Source organism: Carya illinoinensis, chromosome 12, assembly GCF_018687715.1.
Source record: "Carya illinoinensis cultivar Pawnee chromosome 12, C.illinoinensisPawnee_v1, whole genome shotgun sequence".
Lineage (NCBI taxonomy): Eukaryota > Viridiplantae > Streptophyta > Magnoliopsida > Fagales > Juglandaceae > Carya > Carya illinoinensis.
The window spans coordinates 2727843-2749489 of NC_056763.1; the positions used below are offsets into that span (position 1 = coordinate 2727843).

A 21647-nucleotide genomic window follows, 5' to 3' on the forward strand; every position below is an offset into this window, starting at 1 on the left:
CCTTTACCAGAAGATAGATTATGTATGATCAGAAGAGAAATAGGTATGATGCATGCTATGAATATCTCTTAAAAGATAGACCAGAGTCAATAAAAATAGAGATAGATTTTTTTTACTTTTACATAAATTTGAGATTCTTAGCCTCATGTTTGAGACGCTCATTCTCTTCATACAATATCATGTCATTCTTATTCATGGGAACCGGCAAGCGGAATGAAGAATCTAATAAAGATTTCAACTGTTTATTCTTCTACCGAATGATTCCTTCCCTTGTGTGAGACTCTTGAACAATTTGTTGAAGTACAACAATTTGTTCTTTGAGCTTTTCAACTTCGTGATTTTTGGCTTGTAGCCGCTGAGAAAAAGCCACAATAGAGGAAGAGTAGCGAGTCCCAAGACTCACCAAGTCATAAATAGCATCAGAATCTGACTTATTAGTCAGATTATTATTTTCTTGCTGCAACATGGCACCAATGGTAGCTGCAGAAAGAACAGGAGGTTGAGATGCAGAATGCCTCATGGATGGATCTAGAGAAATGTTAGAAGAATGAGCCATTGAGAAAAGAATAGAAGGCTTAAAACGAGAATGCCGAAGGAATGCAGATGAGTTATAGAGATGAGATGAAAACTTGATGCGAATTAGATGAACTTCAGGACTGATTTTATAGAGATAGCATAAAGAATAAGACAAACTATTGTCTCTTCAAATCTTATTTAGTCAAAAGAAATACAAGATATGCTGGACACACATTGTCAAAAGTTTTCTTACTAAGCCAGCGAGATTAACAGTAGATTGTCCCTATTTTTCTAGTAAACGATGAACCTCTGCTGTTATCTGCCGATGTTGACCTTGTATCTGAACCCTTTCTCGTTCCAGCTCCTCTATTCGTGGTTGCAGATCATGAGCATACCAATCTGCAAATTTTTTCAACTCTTGGTTTTCTTGCTTTAGCCTTTTATTCTCACTATCCTTATTAGCAAGCTTCTGTCGTAACTCAGATATTTGCATGTTAAGATGATCAATCTCACTCACCCTCGCCATTAACCTTCGAGACAAGATCGTAACAGATGCAGCATATTGACTACTGAGCATTCTTGATTCTGCAATAATCTCAGAATCAGTCTTACTAGAAAAACGGTTCACTGCTCCTATCATGGTATTGACGGCCTCAGGAGAGAAGATTGATGATTGATGCATCAAGGGTTCCTGATTCAAGTCTGGAACATTAGTGGAAGAGAATTGCTCAGCCATTCTATCGTTGTGGAAAAACAGAACTCAGGTCAAGAAGCGATTATTTTTTTTTTTGGCATCCGATAGATGAAAATGATCATTTTTTTTATAGAAACTCGGAGCCTTCAATCCCGTTTGTCAACAACATCAGGCGATTGTTTAAATCTTCAGTCGTATTAAATTCATAGAGTTAGGCCTCGAGGCTTTGCAGCACTTGTCGGGTCACGGACGGCTCCATTTTTCAACTATCTACAGTGACTATTAAACGCATCGTTTTCTTTAGTCCATTTATTTGCTGCCGATCCTTTTTAATGATGCCAAAAGGGGGAGAAGTGTTAGACTAGAACATTAACACTGTTTAAATTGCTAAACTTGTTATATATGCTTGGAATTATATTTATATTTTTGCTTGAAAAACTAACGCATATTTTCAGGGGGAGCTTAAGTATTAATACAGGTTTCAAGTTCTATCAAATATTTGTCATCATCAAAAAGGGGGAGATTGTTGAACTCAAGGTTTCAAGTTTCATGTGATTATAAATCTACACATGGATTTTGATGATAACAAATGAATTCAAAGAATAAAGAAGTCTCAAACTCAAGTTGTCTACACAATGGAGTCAAGCACATCAAGGAAACAAGCATGAGCAAGAAGGGAACAAGTTCACATTAAAATTATAGAGTAATGTTGTAAATCTTTTCAAAATTCGAAATTAGGATTAATGCTCAAAATTAATATTTTATCATAAAGCATTAAAATACATTTTCCACATGTGCATGAATATTTTTGAAAATTAAATTTGAAAATTTTGAAAGATGATTGATTGTCATCTTTTGCATGTGCATGCCTTGATTAAAGGGTTGAACTTTGAAAATATTAAAGATGATTGATTGTCATCTTTCACATGTGCATGTTTTATTTGAATATTTTCAAAAGTGATTGATGCTTTTTTAGACTTATACAAAAAGTAAAAGATTAGGTTTGAATTTTTTGAAAATGAAAGTGTGCCCATTTTGTCATATGCCAAAAGTAAAAGATTAGGTTTGATTTTTTTGAAAAAGTGAATGATGTTGTCTTTGACAATTGAAAAAGAAGAACCTTTTATTTGAATTCTTTGAAAAAGTGAATGATGTTGTCTTTGACAATTGAAAAAGAAGAACCTTTTATTTGAATTTTTTGAAAAAGTGAATGATGTTGTCTTTGACATGTGAATCTTTTTAAATTTGAATATGAAGTCTCATATGCCTATAAATAGATCATTTGAGAGCTTCACATTCACAACACCAAGAGCATACAACATTCATTCAAAGCTTTCATTCTCTCTTCTCTAAATATTGAGCCTTAATCCTTATTCATTTTGAGAGATATAGTTTGCGCTGTATTGTTCTTATTTCACTCGTTGAGGAGTGTTTTCTGATAACCTACCCACTATCAGCTTTTGTATCAGAAAAAGGGTGTGTATAACCCTTGTGTGTGTAGAAAGTATTCTACACGGGGAATAGTTGAATCACCACGTGTAAGGTGATTGCAAGTGTAGAGGGTGTTCTACACGGATCCTTTGTAGCGGTGTTGTTCAAAGGTGTAATAGGTTTCTATCTCCACCTGAAGGAGGTTGAATAGTGAATTTGGGAATCCTCAAGGGGTAGCTTGAGGCGAGGACGTAGGCAGTGGGGCTGAACCTCGTTAACATACTGAGTTTGCTTCTCTCTTACCCTTACTCTTTATATTTATTGTTATTTCATATTTTGTTTATATTTTATATTATATATTTGATTTATAATTGTTATTTTTTTTAATACAACTCAATTCACCCCCCCTCTTGTGTTAGTCATCTGGGCAACAAATCCAATAAAAAGTAGATGGGCAGTTCGGAATTATACAACAAGGAGAAGCTATATATGAACGTTTTATGGCGTATTGATGTCCTCTGGAAACGATTTGTTGCACGGAGAAGCTGTCATTTGGTGGGACTCAAAGAGGCAACTACTATTCATGAAGTTGGGACTAGTGGAAGTCGTCACTTGGCAATGGTTTAAGAGAGAGTTTGTTGACTGCTTCTTCCCTACCAGCATGAAGTAGCAAAAGGCAAGGGAGTCTGTAAGTCTAATTCAAGGCAGTATGACTGCTGAGAAGTATGCCACTAAGTTTATGGAGTTGGAAAGGTTTGCCCTATAGCTCATCTCCACAGAAGAAATGTGAGCAGAACATTTCCAAAATGGATTGCAACCACAGACACAGAACTTTCAAAGGCTAGTGGAAGTAGCTTCCATTACTCGGTTTACTTATGTCTATACTTGCATTAATATTTGTCATTAATGCATTTTAAGCATTTGTTATGGAGTATAACTTACTGGCATTCTTTAAAATCTCACCCTGATAATCCCACTACAATTTTACTCTTCAAAGACATTGATACAGATCTTGACAACAAGGATGCATATGAACATGGAGACCCAACACAGCTAGAAGAGTGAAATGGACGCCTATCCCCATTAGGATATCATTTGTTGTTATTTGAAGTATTTTGATTTGAGTGACTTTGGTGGACAAACTGTATGGTTGTAATAACTTGTGTTGTGGGGATAGTGTGACTTATGGATCTTTTAAGATATCGGATATGATGTTTTTATTTTCTCTAATTCTAATTTATGTAGTGTTTTTTATTCCTTTTTTATTTCTATTACGAATTTCTTTATACACTTGTATGCTGAGCATATAAGCACATAAGTTACACAAATGTGTGGCTCTTTTGATTAGGTGGTGGTGATGGGTCTTCATGATTAGGTGATCTTGGATGAAACTAATGAGAATTCTTCAATTTTCAATTGGGGTTTTGATTGTTTGCTCACCAGTGATGGACTCTTTCTTATTTCTACTGGCGTTGTGAGTAAGTTTTGCTTTGAATATAACGTAAGGATTATTTGTTGTTTCACTTGTCTAGCTTAGCTTACACTTTTGTAGAGTTTTTGCTCCCACCCTAAATGTGAGCTGAGTTATAATATTTTTGCTAACACAGTATATTGGCTTTAATGAAGGCTTCAGTTTAGAACATCCTCCTATTTCATTAGGAATTTGGCCACCTAGATTGTTGTGGCTCAAGTCAAGAACATTGGGTTGATTGAAGAATGAGAAGAGTCATCTAGGTAGAAGACTTGTAACTGAGTTATGGGAGAGATTAAGGTGAGAAAGACTTGTGGGGTTACCAAGAGAGGGAGATATATTCCTTTTGAGGCCTTTACATGGTAACCATATATGGGTGATCACTCTACCTTTATCATCACAATTAGAAATACCTTCCCAGTGACAACAATTAGTGGAAGATAAATTTTAAGGAGTGGAAGATGAATTGAGGAGTAATTAAGAAACCCTTATTATGAAATTCTTATTTATATTTTTATGGATTTGATCAAATCTTTTAAGCTCCTTTGTATTTTTAATTTTATTTAGTGTTATTACCCAAAAAGATTAATTACTTTGTTACAATTATGCCACAAAAATGTTGAAATTATTAGAATAAAATTAAAGCAAAAAATATAAAATATAAAATATTTTTAGTGAAAATTAGAGGGATATATATATCTTCGCCCTGTGTCTCTTCTGAAATGGTCACAAATCTCAATTGGCTATGCCAAGTGGAGTGACCCCACCTCTCGAGATCCACCCCTTTCCAAACGGATCCAAAATCCCCAGCCAACATGGCCGACCACCTCTTGATGGAATGCATTTTGGCAAGAGCTCCCAACACCAAGTTTGATATGTTTTCCAATTTTGGGTTTTTCGTACATATATTTATTACTTGAAAATGTCACGTCCCACCCATCCAACCTCAATAGGGAACATGTAGATTTTACCCCGTTTGAATAGTGACAATGTTTTATTTAATCATTATAATTTTTAAAATTTTTTATATAAAATATAATAAACAATTCAAATTTTTCAAATCTCAAAATAATAATAATATTAAAAAAATAATATTTTATTCAACTTTTAACTTTTCATCTCAACTCATCTCATCTCGTCTCATTGTCCAAAGGGCACCTAAATATTAGACCAAGTAAGCGCGTGGTAGATGGGTAGGTTTTACCTTCCACTTGTTTATGGTTTAACACCCAAGTTTAAATTACAAAAAAAACCCTAGTTTAATTCATCCAGCCACCCACATTCTTTTTTTTTTTTTTCTTTTTTAGTTAAGAGCCGGTTGCCACTCTTCTCATGACCCCATCCCATGTAATTTATTGAGGTAACCCTCACTTGCGGTGGAGGAAAATCATGATAACAACTAAACATTTGGGGGGCTTACAAAATATTAAAAGAAATAACCCCAAATCCAAATGCCAAAAACCAAAAAGATAACTTCTTTGTTATAATTATGCCCCACAATAATACCCAATTTAATCCAACTAAGGAGTGGTTTTTTTAATTTGATAGTGGTGTGGTGTCATTTAGATAGTGGATCCGAATTTTTATTTAATTTAAGCACTTAATTAGTGGAATCAACCCATATAGAGCATAGAGTGCCTTTTAATTGGATTTAGCTCTGCATGCAATTTAAAAGTCGTTCTTTCCATTAATTTTCTCAACTATCAACTTTCTGTTGAGGATTATTAGAGTTAGTTGATGGGCAATTAGTGTATATATGTAGGTTGATTAGTTAATGGGCAATTGGTGTATGTAGGTCGATTGGTTTTATCTATGTTACAATTCTATACTACTTACCCGTTTGATCTGCAATCCACAGGCAATAAAGCCCGCTAATAGAGTATATATTGTTTTATTGAAGCATTTCCAGAGCTAAAATAAATCTCCTTAGTATTGAGATTTATAATTTTCTACGACTAATTACCTTAGTATTGAGACAGTAGCCACTTGGAAGTTTGTACATATTAAAAATCCATGATAATTAGTCATATAGATAGCTGGATGGAAGCAGGCTCTGGTTATACTACTGAAATGGTGATGGTGGTGGGTGTTGCTAAGGTGATATTGGATGAAACTAAAGAGAAATCTTCAACTTCCAATGAGTGTTTTTCAGTTTTTTAAATCTGTCGCTGTAAGTTTTGCAAGTAGTGTAAGGTAAGCAACAAATCACTAATTACTTAAAAAAGTATAAAAAATATTAATTAAAAAAATTAACAAGCCAAGAGGCTACGGCCCTATGAAAACAAGGGGTCTCTAACATAATAAACAAACAAATATAATTTTTTTTTTTTAACAAAAGAATTATTTTGCTAACATGGTATATTGGTTTTAGTGAAGGCTCGAGTTAAAATAACAAAAAACAAAAGAACTGATCTTAGATGGTCACTGAATCAGCATTACAGGGGATTTATAGGACCATATTCATGAAAGTCGATAAATTGCATAAGCATGGTGAGGCAATTAAGTTGAACATGGTATGAAAGTACAAGAACTAAAATGATCAAAGTGGAACTTGAGATTTTAAACTGACAACAAACTAAATTCAAAGAAGATCAACACCATACATTTATATCCTTTCATGCAATCTGGCCAAAGACACTTCTAGTTTCACATATATAGAACCCATCTTTTAGCTTATCGAAGAATCCAAAATATGCAACTCTCCATTTTTTATTTAAAACTAAAGGAGCACACACTCCCCAAAATCCTGTAATGAAGCCAAGCACCATAGTAACATGAAACCATGGAATTGTACGTCTGTCTTCCTCCTCTTGACTATCCTCATCTCGTTTGCTGCTTGTAAGATGGCTACATTGAGGAAGTGGGTAGCCACAAAGTCCTGGATTGCCCTCAAATGAAGAGGCATCAAAGGTCTGGAGTTGAGTGCCTACTGGTATTGCTCCATTGAGATTATTGTTTGCTACGCTAAAGATACGTAGGAAATGCAGGTTAATTAATGATACTGGTATTTCACCATACAAATGATTTGTAGATAGATCCAAATATTCCAAGTTTGTGAGCTCTGATATTTGGGTTGGAATGGTGCCTTTCAACTTGTTATGGCTAAGATCTAAGTTACGAAGTCGCTTTAAACATCCTATCTCAGTGGGGATAGTGCCACTAAGACTATTATTTCGAAGGTTTATCGTCCCAAAAAAGTAGCTAAAGGATTTAATGAAATCAATGTTATTACTTTGGAGGAGGATATATAATGGCATAGTCAAAGAACTGTTATCATCTATAGCCTGTGGTGACACAAATGCCTGCAGTCCACAAAATTTCTTTGGAAACTCACCTAAAAAGAGGTTATCCTGCAAGTTTATATAGCTGAGTCTTGGAAGCGTTGATAACCAACCGGGAATAGAACCTGTGATGCGATTAAAACCCAAACGTAGAATTTGTAGATTCTTTAGCTTAGATATCCATTTGGGAAATTGACCGGTCAACTGGCAATCATAAAGATCCAACATTCGGAGATTTTGAAATCCATCTGTATCAATCAAACCAACATCAATTGGCATGGACTCTTCCAAAAAATTCATTCCAAGGATGGCAACCTCAAGATTTTTACAATGCATCAAAATCTTGATTGCGGCAGTGATATTAGTTAGCTTATTGCCACTAACTGAAAGAAAAGACAAATATTTCAATTGAGCCACCTCAGGTGGAATTTGTCCCTCTAGCTGGTTTCGAGAAATTCTAATTCCTCTTATAGACACGCATGACTGAATGCTTGCTGGAAACTTACCAACGAAATTATTAGCTCCAAGATTAAGTATGATGAGTCGATGAAGACTAGACATATTCAGGTTGGTGATATTTTCATGAAAGAAATTCATCCGCAAATTCAAATGGATGAGATTTGAGCAATTCAGCAAAGAATGGGAGAAAGAACCTGTGAAGCTGTTTGTATGAAGGATCAATTGTTTCAATTTGGAAAGCTTTCCAATATTCAAAGGTAGATTGCCGCTCAATCGATTTTGATATAACTCAAGGCTGGCCAGCTTGGTAAGGTTCATGATTTCATTACTGATGGGTCCCGAAAGATTATTAGACGGAAAGGAGATTTCTTCTAACGCTGCTGCATTATATATATCATGTGGAAGAAATCCCGAGAAAGAGTTGAAACCTGCCCAAAAAATCTTCAGTTTAGAACATCCTCCAATTCCACTAGGAAGTTGGCCACCTAGATAGTTGTAACTCAAGTCAAGGACTCTGAGTTGATTCAAGAATGTGAAGAGTCCTGTAGGTAGAAGACCTGTAAGTGAGTTGTGGGAGAGATTAAGGTGAGAAAGACGTGTGAGGTTACCAAGAGAGGGAGATATACTCCCTTTGAGGTCTTTAGATGGTAACCATAGATGGGTGACTCTACCATTATGATCACAAGAAATACCTTCCCAGTGACAACAATTAATGGAAGACCCATTAAAAGGAGTGGAATTAGACGAATCGAGGAGCAAGGACAAGAGTGAATTGCGGTCTAATTGGTTGCATGCATGATTTGCAGAGAAAACACCGAAGATAAACAAGGTGAAAAGGAGATAATGAGGTTTCAAGTCTTGCATGATTATTGTTTAGATCTCAAGAATGAAAGGACAAGTATAGGGTAGCAACAAGAGAATACTGAATTATACCAATTACGGATTGTGGTTTATATAGATGTTTCTCTAATAAGGACAAGTACTTTGGCACGTGGAGTGGTTTTTCCATTGAGAAAATGATATTCATTAATGTGAATGGAAGTGAAAGTTGAATAATTATTCCCATTCATATATTTAAAGTAAATATAAATATAAATATGTCTTCCACAGTTTGATACAGTACAATATATATACTTAAGAATGGAATTATCATATTATAAATTTATAATGATCAATTTCTTGATTATACAATACTTATTTATAATTTTATAAATTTGATCTTTTACAGCATATATAGGTAGTCACTTATAAGTATTTACAATATTTTAGGCCCTCCCACGCCTTTGTATTTTTAATTTTATTTAGAATTAATTACTTTATTATAAAGAAAGCTAAAAAAGTTACACAAAAATTTTGAAATTAGAAGAAAACAAAAGCAAAAATAATAAAAACATAAAACAATACATTTAAAGTGGCTCTCACCTCTCGACCCATCCCTTTCAGATGTGGTGGTGTCATTTAGATGTGGCCAGGTTTTATTTTCATTCACATTTGTCTTTGAGTTTGTTAATTTATTTTATTTTGTGGAAAAAAAAAGTTCAGAAAATTATCAAGAAAACAAATTTTTTTGAAGTGTGTTGTCGTCCCTTGAGAATATTTTCTTGAAATCATTTTTTTTCTTGTTTTGTAATTTTTTGTTTTATCATATATGCAGTTTGAAAATTAATGTACTCTACAATAAATCTTGTATATGCTTCATTAATATGTTTAAGAGTGAAATTATTCCATGTGGTTTGTACTGTTAATGTATCTTTGCACATTTTAATCAAACGTATTACTCTATATCCTTTTAAAATAATAAGAAACTTAGAAATATAAAACATAAATTTAAAACATAAAAAATTAATAAAAATATAAAACAAAAGAAACCAATAAACCGAAAATCAATATAAGGACAGTCATAATTGTCTTCTGCTCATTTTATTTCTCAATTTTTTTTATCTATATTTAAATACAAAATTTGATCAACTCAACCGACACCCAATAGATTCTTTGCCCAATTAAGGGAAAATGTAGATTTTCCAATGAAAAACCGACCTTTATTTTTAATTGGGCATGTTCTCTGCAATTGATCCGAGGGTCTAAAAATCAAGGATGTTAATGACAAAATGGATATGACAAACTTAATGCCTTGTATATTCCTCCTTGCTGTCACACAACCTCCACACACTACAACTATCTAAATTCAAATTGTAGAAAATATTTGAGTAATTCCAAAATATAAATTTCTTTACAAAACAATCTTTGCCAAATAGACTCATACTGACAATAGTTGAGCATTTCCACGGTGAGTATCTATGGCCCTATTTTCTTGTATTGAACACATTTTTTTAGCATTCCTCTAGTCCTTCTAGAAGTATCTTATAATGTATTCAAATTTTAAAAATTATACAAGATTTGATATATTACACACTTTCATATCATATTTACTAAATGCTAACAATAGTTATTTCCCATTAAAACAATAAATATTACCATCGAATAGATTATTTTGGGCTAGAAAATGTTGTCCCTAATAAAATTTTCATTTGAACAGTGACTAAAGCATTTAAGAATACAAAATTTTAAATTCTTATAAAAAAATGGCTAGGAGGGGTAGAAAGTCCGATAAAGGAAGGGAATGTGAGACAGAAAGTCAGAGAGGGGGGAGAGGGGAGCGTCAGTTGAGACTGAAGGGCAAAATCATATAAGATTGGGAATCGATTTAAAAAATATTTAACTGAAACCAATTGGAATACTTGAACATTTTTATTCATTGAAATTGTTTTCCATTCACAAATATTTCTACCAATTAAGCACATCCAAACAATTGAAACAATGAAAATCATTTCCAGAAATCGTTTTACAACAAAACATTTAATTTCTTTATGATAGATGAGGCCCATATATGACTAATAAATTTCCTAATATATTTATGAGCTGATATATATATATATATATGTGTGTGTATATATATTTTGGTCTCATGAAAGAAAAAAGAGTATAATGATCAAGTATTGGTAAACTAGATAAGCTTATAAACATCAAAATAGGGATCTCTGAAGGGGTCAAAATTACATAATAAGGACAGTCATGGTTGTCTTCTACTCATTTTATTTCTCATTTTTTTATATGATTAAATAAAATATTATTTTAATATTATTAGAATATATTTTTTTAATATTATTTTTATTTAAAATTTGAAAAAATTAAATTGTTTATTTTATTTTGTGTAAAAATTTTGAAAAGTTGTAATATTTAGATGAGATTAAATGAAAATAATTGTCAAAACTAGTCTTTGCGATTTCTAATCGAAATAGTCTCACCATTAGTAAATCATTAGCAATGCAAAAATAATAGCATACACTTGTCACTTGACAAGTTCCGCGCGTGTATAAAATAATAGCATACAAGAGGCCAGCCACAGTGCACAGAATTCATTTGGAAATTCACCCGAAAGACCCAAGTCAATTGGAATGACGAAAGACCCAGCAAAATTGATTGCGTATACTACACGAAGTTGATAAACTCAATCGACGTCCGATAGATTCTTTGCCTAATTAAGAGGATACAAAATGTAGATATTTTAATAAAAGACCAACCTTGATTTTTAATTGGGCATGTCCTCTGTAATGGACCGGAGGGTCTAAAAATTAACGGATATCAATCACAAAATGGATATGTCAACCTCCACTGGTTGTCACAAAACCTCCACTTGCATCTGATCACGACATACAAGCTGTCATCACTAGAGCAAGATTTTTTTAAAAAACATTTTGTGACAAATATTTTTAGAAATTCGAAAAGAATAGACAAAATATAAGTTACGGCATTGAATATTAGTACTCATGAGTAATGTCGATCTTAGCATTAAATACAATGTGGTCCACATACTATAACTATTTGGACTCAAATTGCAGAAAATCAATGAGTACTTCCAAAATATCAATTTCTTTAGAAAAATTTCTTTGCCGAATGGACCCATTCCGACAATACTTGAACATTTCCACGGTGAGTATCTATCGCCCTATTTTCTTGTATTGAATACATTTTTTTAGCATCCCTCTAGTCCTTCTAGAAGCATCTTATAATGCATTCAAATTTAAATACTTATATAAGATTTGATATATACCATACTTTCATCTCATATTTACCATGTTGTATTGACACTACAACAAAACATTTATCTTGGAACGATTTTTTTTAAAGAAATCAAGATCCTCCCAAAAATTGAGTTTTATGGACTAAATTCAAATTTCATACCTAGGTACTGATGATAGTTGTTTTCAATTCAAACAATAAATATTACATTCAAATGGGTTATTTAGGGTCAGAAAATGTTGTCCCTAATAATTTTTTCTTTAAATAGTTACTAAAGTGTTCAACCTTGAAAGAAATAAATATTCGAACATAAAATAGTTACGGTCAAACTAAAAATTGGTGGGATAAGTAACTAATTTCAGCAGGAAATCGATTTATCCTTAGAGCGATTTATATAATTGTTCGAACGTAGAGTGATTATTTTATGGAATTGAAAATACAAAAATTATAGTTCGAATGCTTTATATTTCAATTGAACAAACGTTCAAACATGGGTAGTAACCGTTCGAACATATACTTAGAATGAGTTCGAACAAAAAATATGGCAGGATCAATAATTAATTCTTTGGCAAGACCGGAAAATCCATTTGAAAGCTTATACAATATGTTTGAACATGATTAAAAAGCTAGGTTATAGTTAAAAATAAGGAAAATAAATGTGATAGAAGTGCTACTTAATTAAGTGTCCATAAAAAAAGTATAAAAGTGTAAGGAAAATTATAGATACACCGCTCCCAGCTACCGCTTCCACTTTTTTTTTTTCTCTTACTTCATGATTAATAAAGTATTTTTTAATAATGTTGTGAATTTGTTTTTAAAAATAATATATAAAAGTGTTAAAAAAATACATATAAAAAATACTTATACCGAACAGTAGCTATTGGCAGTGGTATACGTAGCACTGTCCAAAGTGTAAATAAAAGACATACACTACACCCAAAATAAGAAAATCAAAGTAGTAACGTGTTTACGAGGTCTTCCGAGTGTTGTCTTTCATGGGTAGCAATGGAGGTTGTGGGCCACTGGTGATGGGCATACTCATGCTGATGCATTCTACTAATGTGGGTCAAGTGAAGCTGTACGTAGGCCCTGGTCATTAAATGGTCAATAAAGACCAACTACATGTAAAATGACCAGGACCTAATAAAGTCTCATATCGTTGCCATCTTATCCTACGGCCACGGACTGGGTCTATTTGTGGGGTTAATGACATGGTTCATTACAACTACTTCCATCTCCATGAAATGGGTTTTCCTTTTTTTTTTTTTTTAATTACTTGATTATATATACACGTTCATGTTTGTCAAGAATTACCCATTCACTGGTTCATATAATAGTACTGATGGTTTGAAATTGGGGTTAAATTGACTGAAGTTCCATTTTCAAACTGTTTGAATCTTAATCTCGTTGACAATAATGATAGGGGTTGTTTTAAATTTTTAGTTGAGTCGTTTATCTCAAACTACATTTAGATGTTGAGTTGAATTGTCAATAGTAGTATTTTGTGGGTCTTATTGAAATTGGTTAAACTTTTTTTAGTTGAGATGAATTTAAGGTTGAAATATATGAAGTGGATTGAGATGAGTTTAACTTTTTTATTGAAGGTCAGTAATGTACATGTGTATAAGTTTCAAATTATTTAAATTGGATATTTCTAAACTTCAGTTTTATTTATCCTTAAAGATTATTTGGGATATTGATAGAGGCCTGCTACAACTGGGAAAATAGCTCTAACATGGATTTTGGTTTCTCTTTCTTTTTTTCCCCTTATTAAAAACTAACTTCTATCCTAGTAGTGAAGCTTGCAACAGCTATTGGTTAAGTTCTTGGTATCTCCTGCCATTGATTCAATTGCTGAGTGTTTTTTGTCATGGAGTTGTTTATACCGGTAACAATTATGTTGTATTGTCTTAGTGTTGTTAGATGAAGTAGTAATCCATATATTTCTTCCTCAACAAAGTGCTCTCTACAACTTAGAAGAATTCTACTGTAATGCAACATCCATTGAGCTGATAATTGAAATAGCCACAACCCACCATCAGTATGAATCTTTCTATAATTGTACTTGTGGGCATATGCAAAATTTTCTTTCTTTTTCGAGTGCGTATACTACAAGAAGTTGATAAACTCAACCGAAGTCCAATAGATTCTTTGCCTAATTAAGGGGATACAAAATGTAGATATTTTAATAAAAAATCAACCTTGATTTTTAATTGAGCATGTCTTCTGTAATGGACCGGAGGGTCTAAAAATTAATGGATATCAATCACAAAATGGATATGTCGAGCTCCACTGGTTGTCACAAAACATCCACTTGCATGTGATAACGACACACAAGCTATCATCACTACAGCACGAATTTTTTTTTTTTTTTTTTTAGTTTTGTGACAAATATTTTTAGAAATTCGAAAAGAATAGGCAAAATATAAGTCACGGCATTGAATATTAGTACTCATGAGTAATGTCGATCTTAGCATTAAATACAATGTATGTGGTCCACATACTATAACTATTTGGACTCAAATTGCAGCAAAATCAATGAGTACTTCCAAAATATCAATTTCTTTAGAAAAATTTCTTTGCCGAATGGACCCATTCCGACAATACTTGAACATTTCCACGGTGAGTATCTATCGCCCTATTTTCTTGTATTGAATACATTTTTTTAGCATCCCTCTAGTCCTTCTAGAAGCATCTTATAATGTATTCAAATTTAAATAATTATATAAGATTTGATATATACCATACTTTCATCTCATATTTACCATGTTGTATTGACACTACAACAAAACATTTCTTTTGGAACGATTTTTTTTAAAGAAATCAAGATCCTCCCAAAAATTGAGTTTTAATTTATGGACTAAATTCAAATTTCATACCTAGGTACTGATGATAGTTGTTTTCAATTCAAACAATACATATAACATTCAAATGGGTTATTTAGGGTCAGAAAATGCCGTCCCTAATAAATTTTTCTTTAAACAGTTACTAAAGTGTTCGACCTTCAAAGAAATAAACATTCGAACATAAAATAGTTACGGTCGAACTAAAAATTGGTGGGATAAGTTACTAATTTCAGCAGGAAATCGATTTATCCTTAGACTGATTTATATAATTGTTTGAACGTAGAGTGATTTTTTTATGGAATTGAAAATAGAAAAATTATAGTTCGAATGCTTTATATTTCGATTGATCGATATTTTTTTGTTTTTACAAAAGTTGTCTCAAATGATATAAACGTTCGAACATATACTTAGAATGAGTTCGAATAGAAAATATGGTAGGATCAATAATTAATTCTTTGGCAAGAGTGGAAAATCCATTCGAAAGTTTATACAGTATGTTTGAACAGGATTAAAATTTTTATTTATTTTGAAGTCAAAACAATGCTTCAATCAATTATGAATAAATATTTAATTTATATTAAAAAATAGTAGTTAAAGAATATATAGAATGAAGATCAATAAATAATTTAGAAAATGAAAAGACAGACATTAAAAAGCTCGGTTATAGTTAAAAATAAGGAAAATAAATGTGATAGAAGCGCTACTTAATTAAGTGTCCATAAAAGAAATATAAAAGTGTAAGGAAAATAATCGATACACCGCTCCCAGCTACCTCTCTCACTTTTTTTTTATCTCTTATTTCATGATTAATAAAGTATTTTTTAATAATTTTGTGAATTTGTTTTTAAAAATAATATATAAAAGTGTTAAAAAAAATACATATAAAAAAAATCCTACTTATACCGAACAGTAGCTACTGGGAGGGGTATACGTAGCACGGTCCAGAGTGTAAATAAAAGACATACACTACACCCCTAATAAGAAAATCAAAGTAGTTACGTGTTTACGAGGTCTTCCGAGTGTTGTCTTTTAGCAATGGAGGTCGTGGGCCACCGGTGATGGGCATACTCGTGCTAATGCATTCAAATCAAAGTAGTGTTTACGAGGTCTTCTGAGTGTTGTCTTTTAGCAATGGAGGTCGTGGGCCACCAGTGATGGGCATACTCGTGCTGATGCATTCAAATCAAAGTTGTTACCTGTTTACGAGGTCTTCCGAGTGTTGTCTTTTAGCAATGGAGGTCGTGGGCCACCGGTGATGAGCATACTTGTGCTAATGCATTCAAATCAAAGTAGTTACCTGTTTACGAGGTCTTCCAAGTGTTGTCTTTTAGCAATGGAGGTCGTGGGCCACCGGTGATGGGCATACTCGTGCTGATGCATTCTGCTAATGTGGGTCAAGTGAGACTATACGTAGGCCCTGGTCATTGATTGGTCAATAAAGACCAATTACATGTAGAAAGACCAGGACCTAGTAAAGTCTCATATCTTTGCCATCTTATCCTACGGCCACGGACTGGGTCTATTTGTGGGGTTAATGATGTGGTTCATTACAAGTACTTCCATCTCCATGAAAAGGGTTTTCCCTTTTTCTTTTTTTTAATTACTTGATTATATTATATACACGTTCATGTTTGTCAAGAATTACCATTCACTGGGTCATATAATAGTATTGATGGTTTGAAACTAGGGTTAAATTGACTGAAGTTCCATTTTCAAACTGTTTGAATCTTAATCCCGTTGACAATAATGATAGGGGTTGTTTTAAGTTTTTAGTTGAGTCGTTTATCTCAAACTACGTTTGGATGTTGAGTTGAATTGTGAATATTAGTATTTTGTGGGTCCCATTGAAATTGGTTAAATTTTTTTTGGTTGAGATGAATTTAAGGTTGAAATATATGAAGTGGATTGAGATGAGTTTAACTTTTTTATTGAAGATAAGTAATGTACATGTGTATAAGTTTCAAATTATTTAAATTGGATATTTCTAAACTTATTCAGGTTTATTTATCCTTAAAGATTATTTGGGATATTGATAGAGGTCTGCTACAACTGGAAAATAGGTCTACCATGGATTTTGGTTTCTTTTTCTTTTATTGAAAATAGGTCTACCATGGATTTTGGTTTCTTTTTCTTTTTTTCACCTTATTAAAAACTAACATCTATCCTAGTAGTGAAGCTTGCAACAACTATTGGTTAAGTTCTTGTTATCTCTTGCTATTGATTCAATTGCTGAGTGCTTTTTGTCATGGAGCTGTTTATACTGGTAACAATTATGTTGTATTGTCTTAAGTGTTGTTAGATGAAGTAGTAATCCATATATTTGTTCCTCAACAAAGAGCTTTCTACAACTTAGAAGATTTCTATGGTAATGCAACATCCATTGAGCTGGTAATTGAAATAGCCGCAACCCACTATCAGTATGAATCTTTCTATAATTGTACTTGTGTGGCAGATGCAAAATATTCTTCTTTTTTGAGTTCGTATACCACACAAAGTTGATAAACTTAACGAACGTTCAATAGATTCTTTGCCCAATTAAGGGGTAGAAAATGTAGATATTCTTATGAAAAATCATCCTTGATTTTTAATTGGGCATGCCCTCTGTAATTGATCGGAGGGTCTAAAAATCAAAGGGATATCAATGACAAAATAGATATGTCAAAGTTAATGCCTTGTATATTACTCCTTGCTGTCACACAACCTCAACTAGCATGTGATCACAACACACAAGTTGTCATGACTGGAGCAGAATTTTTCTTTTAATTTTATAACAAATATTTTTAGAAATTCAAAAAGAATAGACAATATGTAACTCACTACATTGAATATTAGTTCTGACGTCCCCAATCTCCACTTGGGATGGAATAGAGACTTAAGAGCGTCGAGAAATGTAACACAAGGTTACATACCCCCATATATAGCATGTTACATGCAATATATACTATAATTGCAACTAGCAAAGTTAAATATCCGTAGTGGATTAAGGGTGACAAAATAAAATTCATGCCAGAATAACTAAGAACATCCCGATTCATTCATAACCATCATGAGTTCAAACTAAATAGTAGCATAGTCTTATATAGCTAATGATCAAAAAAAGTCTCCAAAGTTAGATTAACTACTTCATACATTCTAGAACATGAAGGGTTGGTGCTATAAAAATCAAGATGAGATTCAGTTTCTTGAGGTTTGGCTCCTCCTCAATTAGTTGGATCCACCGGTCCATCCAATCCATCTTTGTCGAGTCTTAATACAATTTCTATCATTCCGAGTGGAATGATAGTGAGTCCACAAGGGGTGAGATTTACTTGAAATCTCAGTAGGTTAAACAACCAACGTATACAAAGTTAAATTATGCAAGATGAATGATAAATATGCAATGCATGTAATGTAGAAAAATCAGTGTATGTCTCCCATCTAGATTCCTCAACATTTTCAAAAAAACTGAGACACATTTTCTTACAAAGAATATTTTTCACATCTACTAGAAAAAGCATCATCACATTTCATCATTATTAGCAATGCATATCTAATCGTAACATCATAACGTATGGTATCATCACAGTTCCCCATATGCACTTTGAGTACCTGCTAGTGACCATAGTATAACTCATGTTGAAACTACATTGTCTGCAAACTAGTTCTCAATGTATTGGTAATATAACATATTATCATAATATGTACATCCACTAGCCTTCGATGTCATAACATTTGACTTCGCTCTTGCGCTATTTAAAAAGAATCCATTCGAAACCCGTTGACCGTTTTTTGTCAATCTAGGGGTTACCACTCCATTCTTAAACACTCCAGAGTGGACAGAAAAGTTCCATTAAGATAATACCCCATCCTAGCCTTTGGTATCGTGACAAAAATTATTTTTGTGCTATATTTGAAAAATGTAGTTCAAGACATGTGCGTGTGCAGCAAACTTTCATGAAAATGACATTTACAAGAAATATGCTAAAAATTGTGAAAATATAACATGATATTTTATGCGCAAAATGACAATTATAATACGAATGTGGCATTTATTAATAAATCATAAATAACTTATGAAGGTGTAAGTTAGAGGCCCACTTAGAAACTTCCTAAGTTTGAAAATTTGAGCGACTGAAATTAAATTCATACTAAGTTAGGATTAATACCACTATGGAAGATGTTCATAATCAAAAGACTTAAAAAATAAGTATTTTGTAAATGCCCTTAAATTCTAAAAAATTTCCACCAAGGCCCTAATTTTTTCACTATTTTCAAACAAACCTTAAATTGAACCAAACTTCATGGACCTCATATTTTTCATGTTCTAAAACCATCTATACCCTTATAATTATAAAATTCAAAGTGGAACCAGCCTAAACATACCCAACCCGTGGCATGCACTCTAGTTGAAGCCTAAGTATATTTTCAACTATTGATCCCTATGAATGCATGCTTATGCAATTTTCTTTAATCACAAATAATCACTATAGACCTTAATGACATGATAAAAGAAAATTCTCTGGTGAGCAAGTTCATCCCAACATTAATTGTGGCTAAAAACCTTAATCTTCCTTAATCATCAATTAACCAAGCATGTTGCTCTTAGCCTAAATCACAAAGGCATGCTTTCAACATTTACCCAAAACATGTAATCTTATCCCAATCACAAAGACTTTCTAAATTCTCATTGTTCAACCCTAGGTGAAATAAATTAAAACCCCATGCCTTAATCATAACTTAATTAAAAACCATGCATGCTTGGTGATCAACATAAGTTAGAACTAAAACCTATCATGGCATGCTTCTAATCTCAAAATTAAACCTTCAATGATCTTTCGAAGACATTAATAAATCATATCAAAACATGCTAAGACATACCATGGCTAAATTTTTCACTTAAAACAGTTCAAACATTTAATCCATTCTTAATGAACCTGGTTTTGAATCAAATATGGTAACCTTTTCTAAATTCAACCATAATTCACTCCAATACTTGAAAGCAAGACTTGAAATGTAAACTAAGATCTAGGGCAAGAAAACTTATATATAATTTTTCGTGGCCCACCAAAGCTTCCAACACATGAACTCACAAGAACACCAGGAACACTCAAGCACTCACACCTTTCAATTTCTCTCAAAACTTGGAGGGAGTGGAAAGGCTTTTTATAGGCAGCAATGGGGGAGGGGACGTTGGCCTAAGCTCAAGGGGATTAGCTGAAGTGGGCAGTGGTGTATGGAGGTGAGATTTCGGCTTGCATGCATCACGTTGTGTCACTTGTGCAGAATGAAGAGTGCCCTAAAACCACCATGATTTCATCAAGTCAGGTGCTACAATGACCCTAAGGGTGTTGGTCAAGTTTTGGTGCAGAAGGAAGAAGAGAAAAACAACAAAAATGAAGCATGATGCCATGCCATGATGCTGCCGGGTGAGGGGTCTTCCAAGCTCAAAAATTTTCTTTCTTTGTTTGTCTCATCCTTTTGTTTTAATTTTAAAGGTCTAAAGTCTTCTTGTGGTGGATTTTCAGGTGAGGTAATGGTGCTTGGTTGGCTGCCAAGTGATCTTGAAGTGGTAGCTCAAAGGGAAGAGGTGAAGGGAGGTGGGTTGCCGAGTGATAGTGGCTTGATGCCATTGGCTTGGTGATTTTTTTTTTTTTTTTTTGTATGGGAATAACTGGTCAAATACTCATGATGAGCATGAGGGTCTCGTGGGGATTGGGTGGTGATGAAGGTGGTGTGTGGTGGTAGCTCAGCCATAGGCTTAAAATGCAACCAACCTGGTTCCCATCTAACTAGTGCTTAGGGTGCAATCAGTTTGGGGTTTTAATTTGGTTCTTGAAACCAAATTCGTTCAAGGCTTGGTCTAGTTCTAAAGGAATCACATAAGGTGTTTAAATACCATATTTCCCTTAACAAAAAGGCACAAAAAGATTGGGTTAGGGGCAGTTCAGTCCATTGCACACAAGGACACATGTGTGCCGATTGGTGTAGTTTTGGGGTTTTGATATATCATGACTCTTAATGACATGTGTGGAGGTTTATCTAGGGCTCTAATATGATCAAGGAATGATGCAATTGAATAATGAAACGAGAAAACTTTAGATAAAAAAGGGTAAAAAGATTAAGAAAGAAAATTAAGCTCCAAACACATGGTTTAAAGATCATTAATTATGGGTAAGTTGATTAATGGTCTTAACCCAATTTCAAAACCTAAACTGAGGTAAAAGAATCACTTAGGGTATAATATGGGCTTGAGGAAACCAATGGGATGGTGCCTTGGGCCTCAAATAGAAGAGTGAAAAGAAGCAAAACAAGGCTTTAGCCCTTGTTGGGCTTAAAAAGGCCATGAGTGTGAGTTGATTGTTTATGGGCTTTGGGTGTGGGTTGATGGGAGGCCTTGGTTCCAGATTTTGAGAGATTATGAGAGGCCTCAAGATCAACAAAAATGAGGCTTGAAAGGCTTGCCTTGACATAATTAGGCCATGGGTCAAACCTACACTAAGTTAGGCCCAAAAGACCTTATGTTTTGGCCCATTAACATTCTAAAGTTCTAAGGGCCTTAATAGAATTACTAATGGGCTTGCTTCTCTTAACATTCAAGCTTAATAATTAATGACAATAAATGCCATAGTCTAAATAAGCCTAACTATCTCCAAATAAAAAATTATAAATAAATAAATAAACTACTATAAAATAATAATAATTTAAAGTCTAAAATCATAAGCTTAAATTAAGGACATCTAAAGATTAAGGGTTTTACTACATACAAACAAAATCGCATACTAATATGCGTACTAATACTATTTACTTCATATTTAAAATTTAAATTAGCACTGCTTTCAATAAAATCTACTTTTTGACCAATCACATTAAATTAGTGCATATATTAGTGC

General features: G+C 33.2%; 1 protein-coding gene across 2 annotated transcripts; it reads right to left on the minus strand.

The window, feature by feature from the left end:
- Nucleotides 1-6571: 6571 nt before the first annotated feature.
- Nucleotides 6572-8775, minus strand: LOC122289033 (receptor-like protein 3). 2 transcript variants are annotated; one of them, XM_043095916.1, is made up of 2 exons: nt 8047-8775; nt 6572-7641 (listed from the first exon to the last, which is right to left on the minus strand). In XM_043095916.1, the coding sequence occupies exons 1-2, from the start codon at nt 8714-8716 to the stop codon at nt 6728-6730; spliced, it is 1584 nt and encodes a 527-aa protein (XP_042951850.1). In that variant the 5' UTR covers nt 8717-8775; the 3' UTR covers nt 6572-6727. The 2 variants fall into 2 exon arrangements, with proteins under 2 accessions (XP_042951850.1, XP_042951851.1); XM_043095917.1 differs by having other exon boundaries at nt 6937-7076; nt 7447-8775.
- Between the last annotated feature and the right edge of the window lie 12872 nt (nt 8776-21647).

Coding starts and splice junctions, on each gene's coding strand:
- LOC122289033 (XM_043095916.1), bottom strand. CDS start 8,716: ATGCAAGACTTGAAACCTCATTATCTCCTTTTCACCTTGTTTATCTTC. Junction 7,642..8,046: donor TCATACAAACAGCTTCACAG/GTTCTTTCTCCC, acceptor TGATTGATACAG/ATGGATTTCAAAATCTCCGA.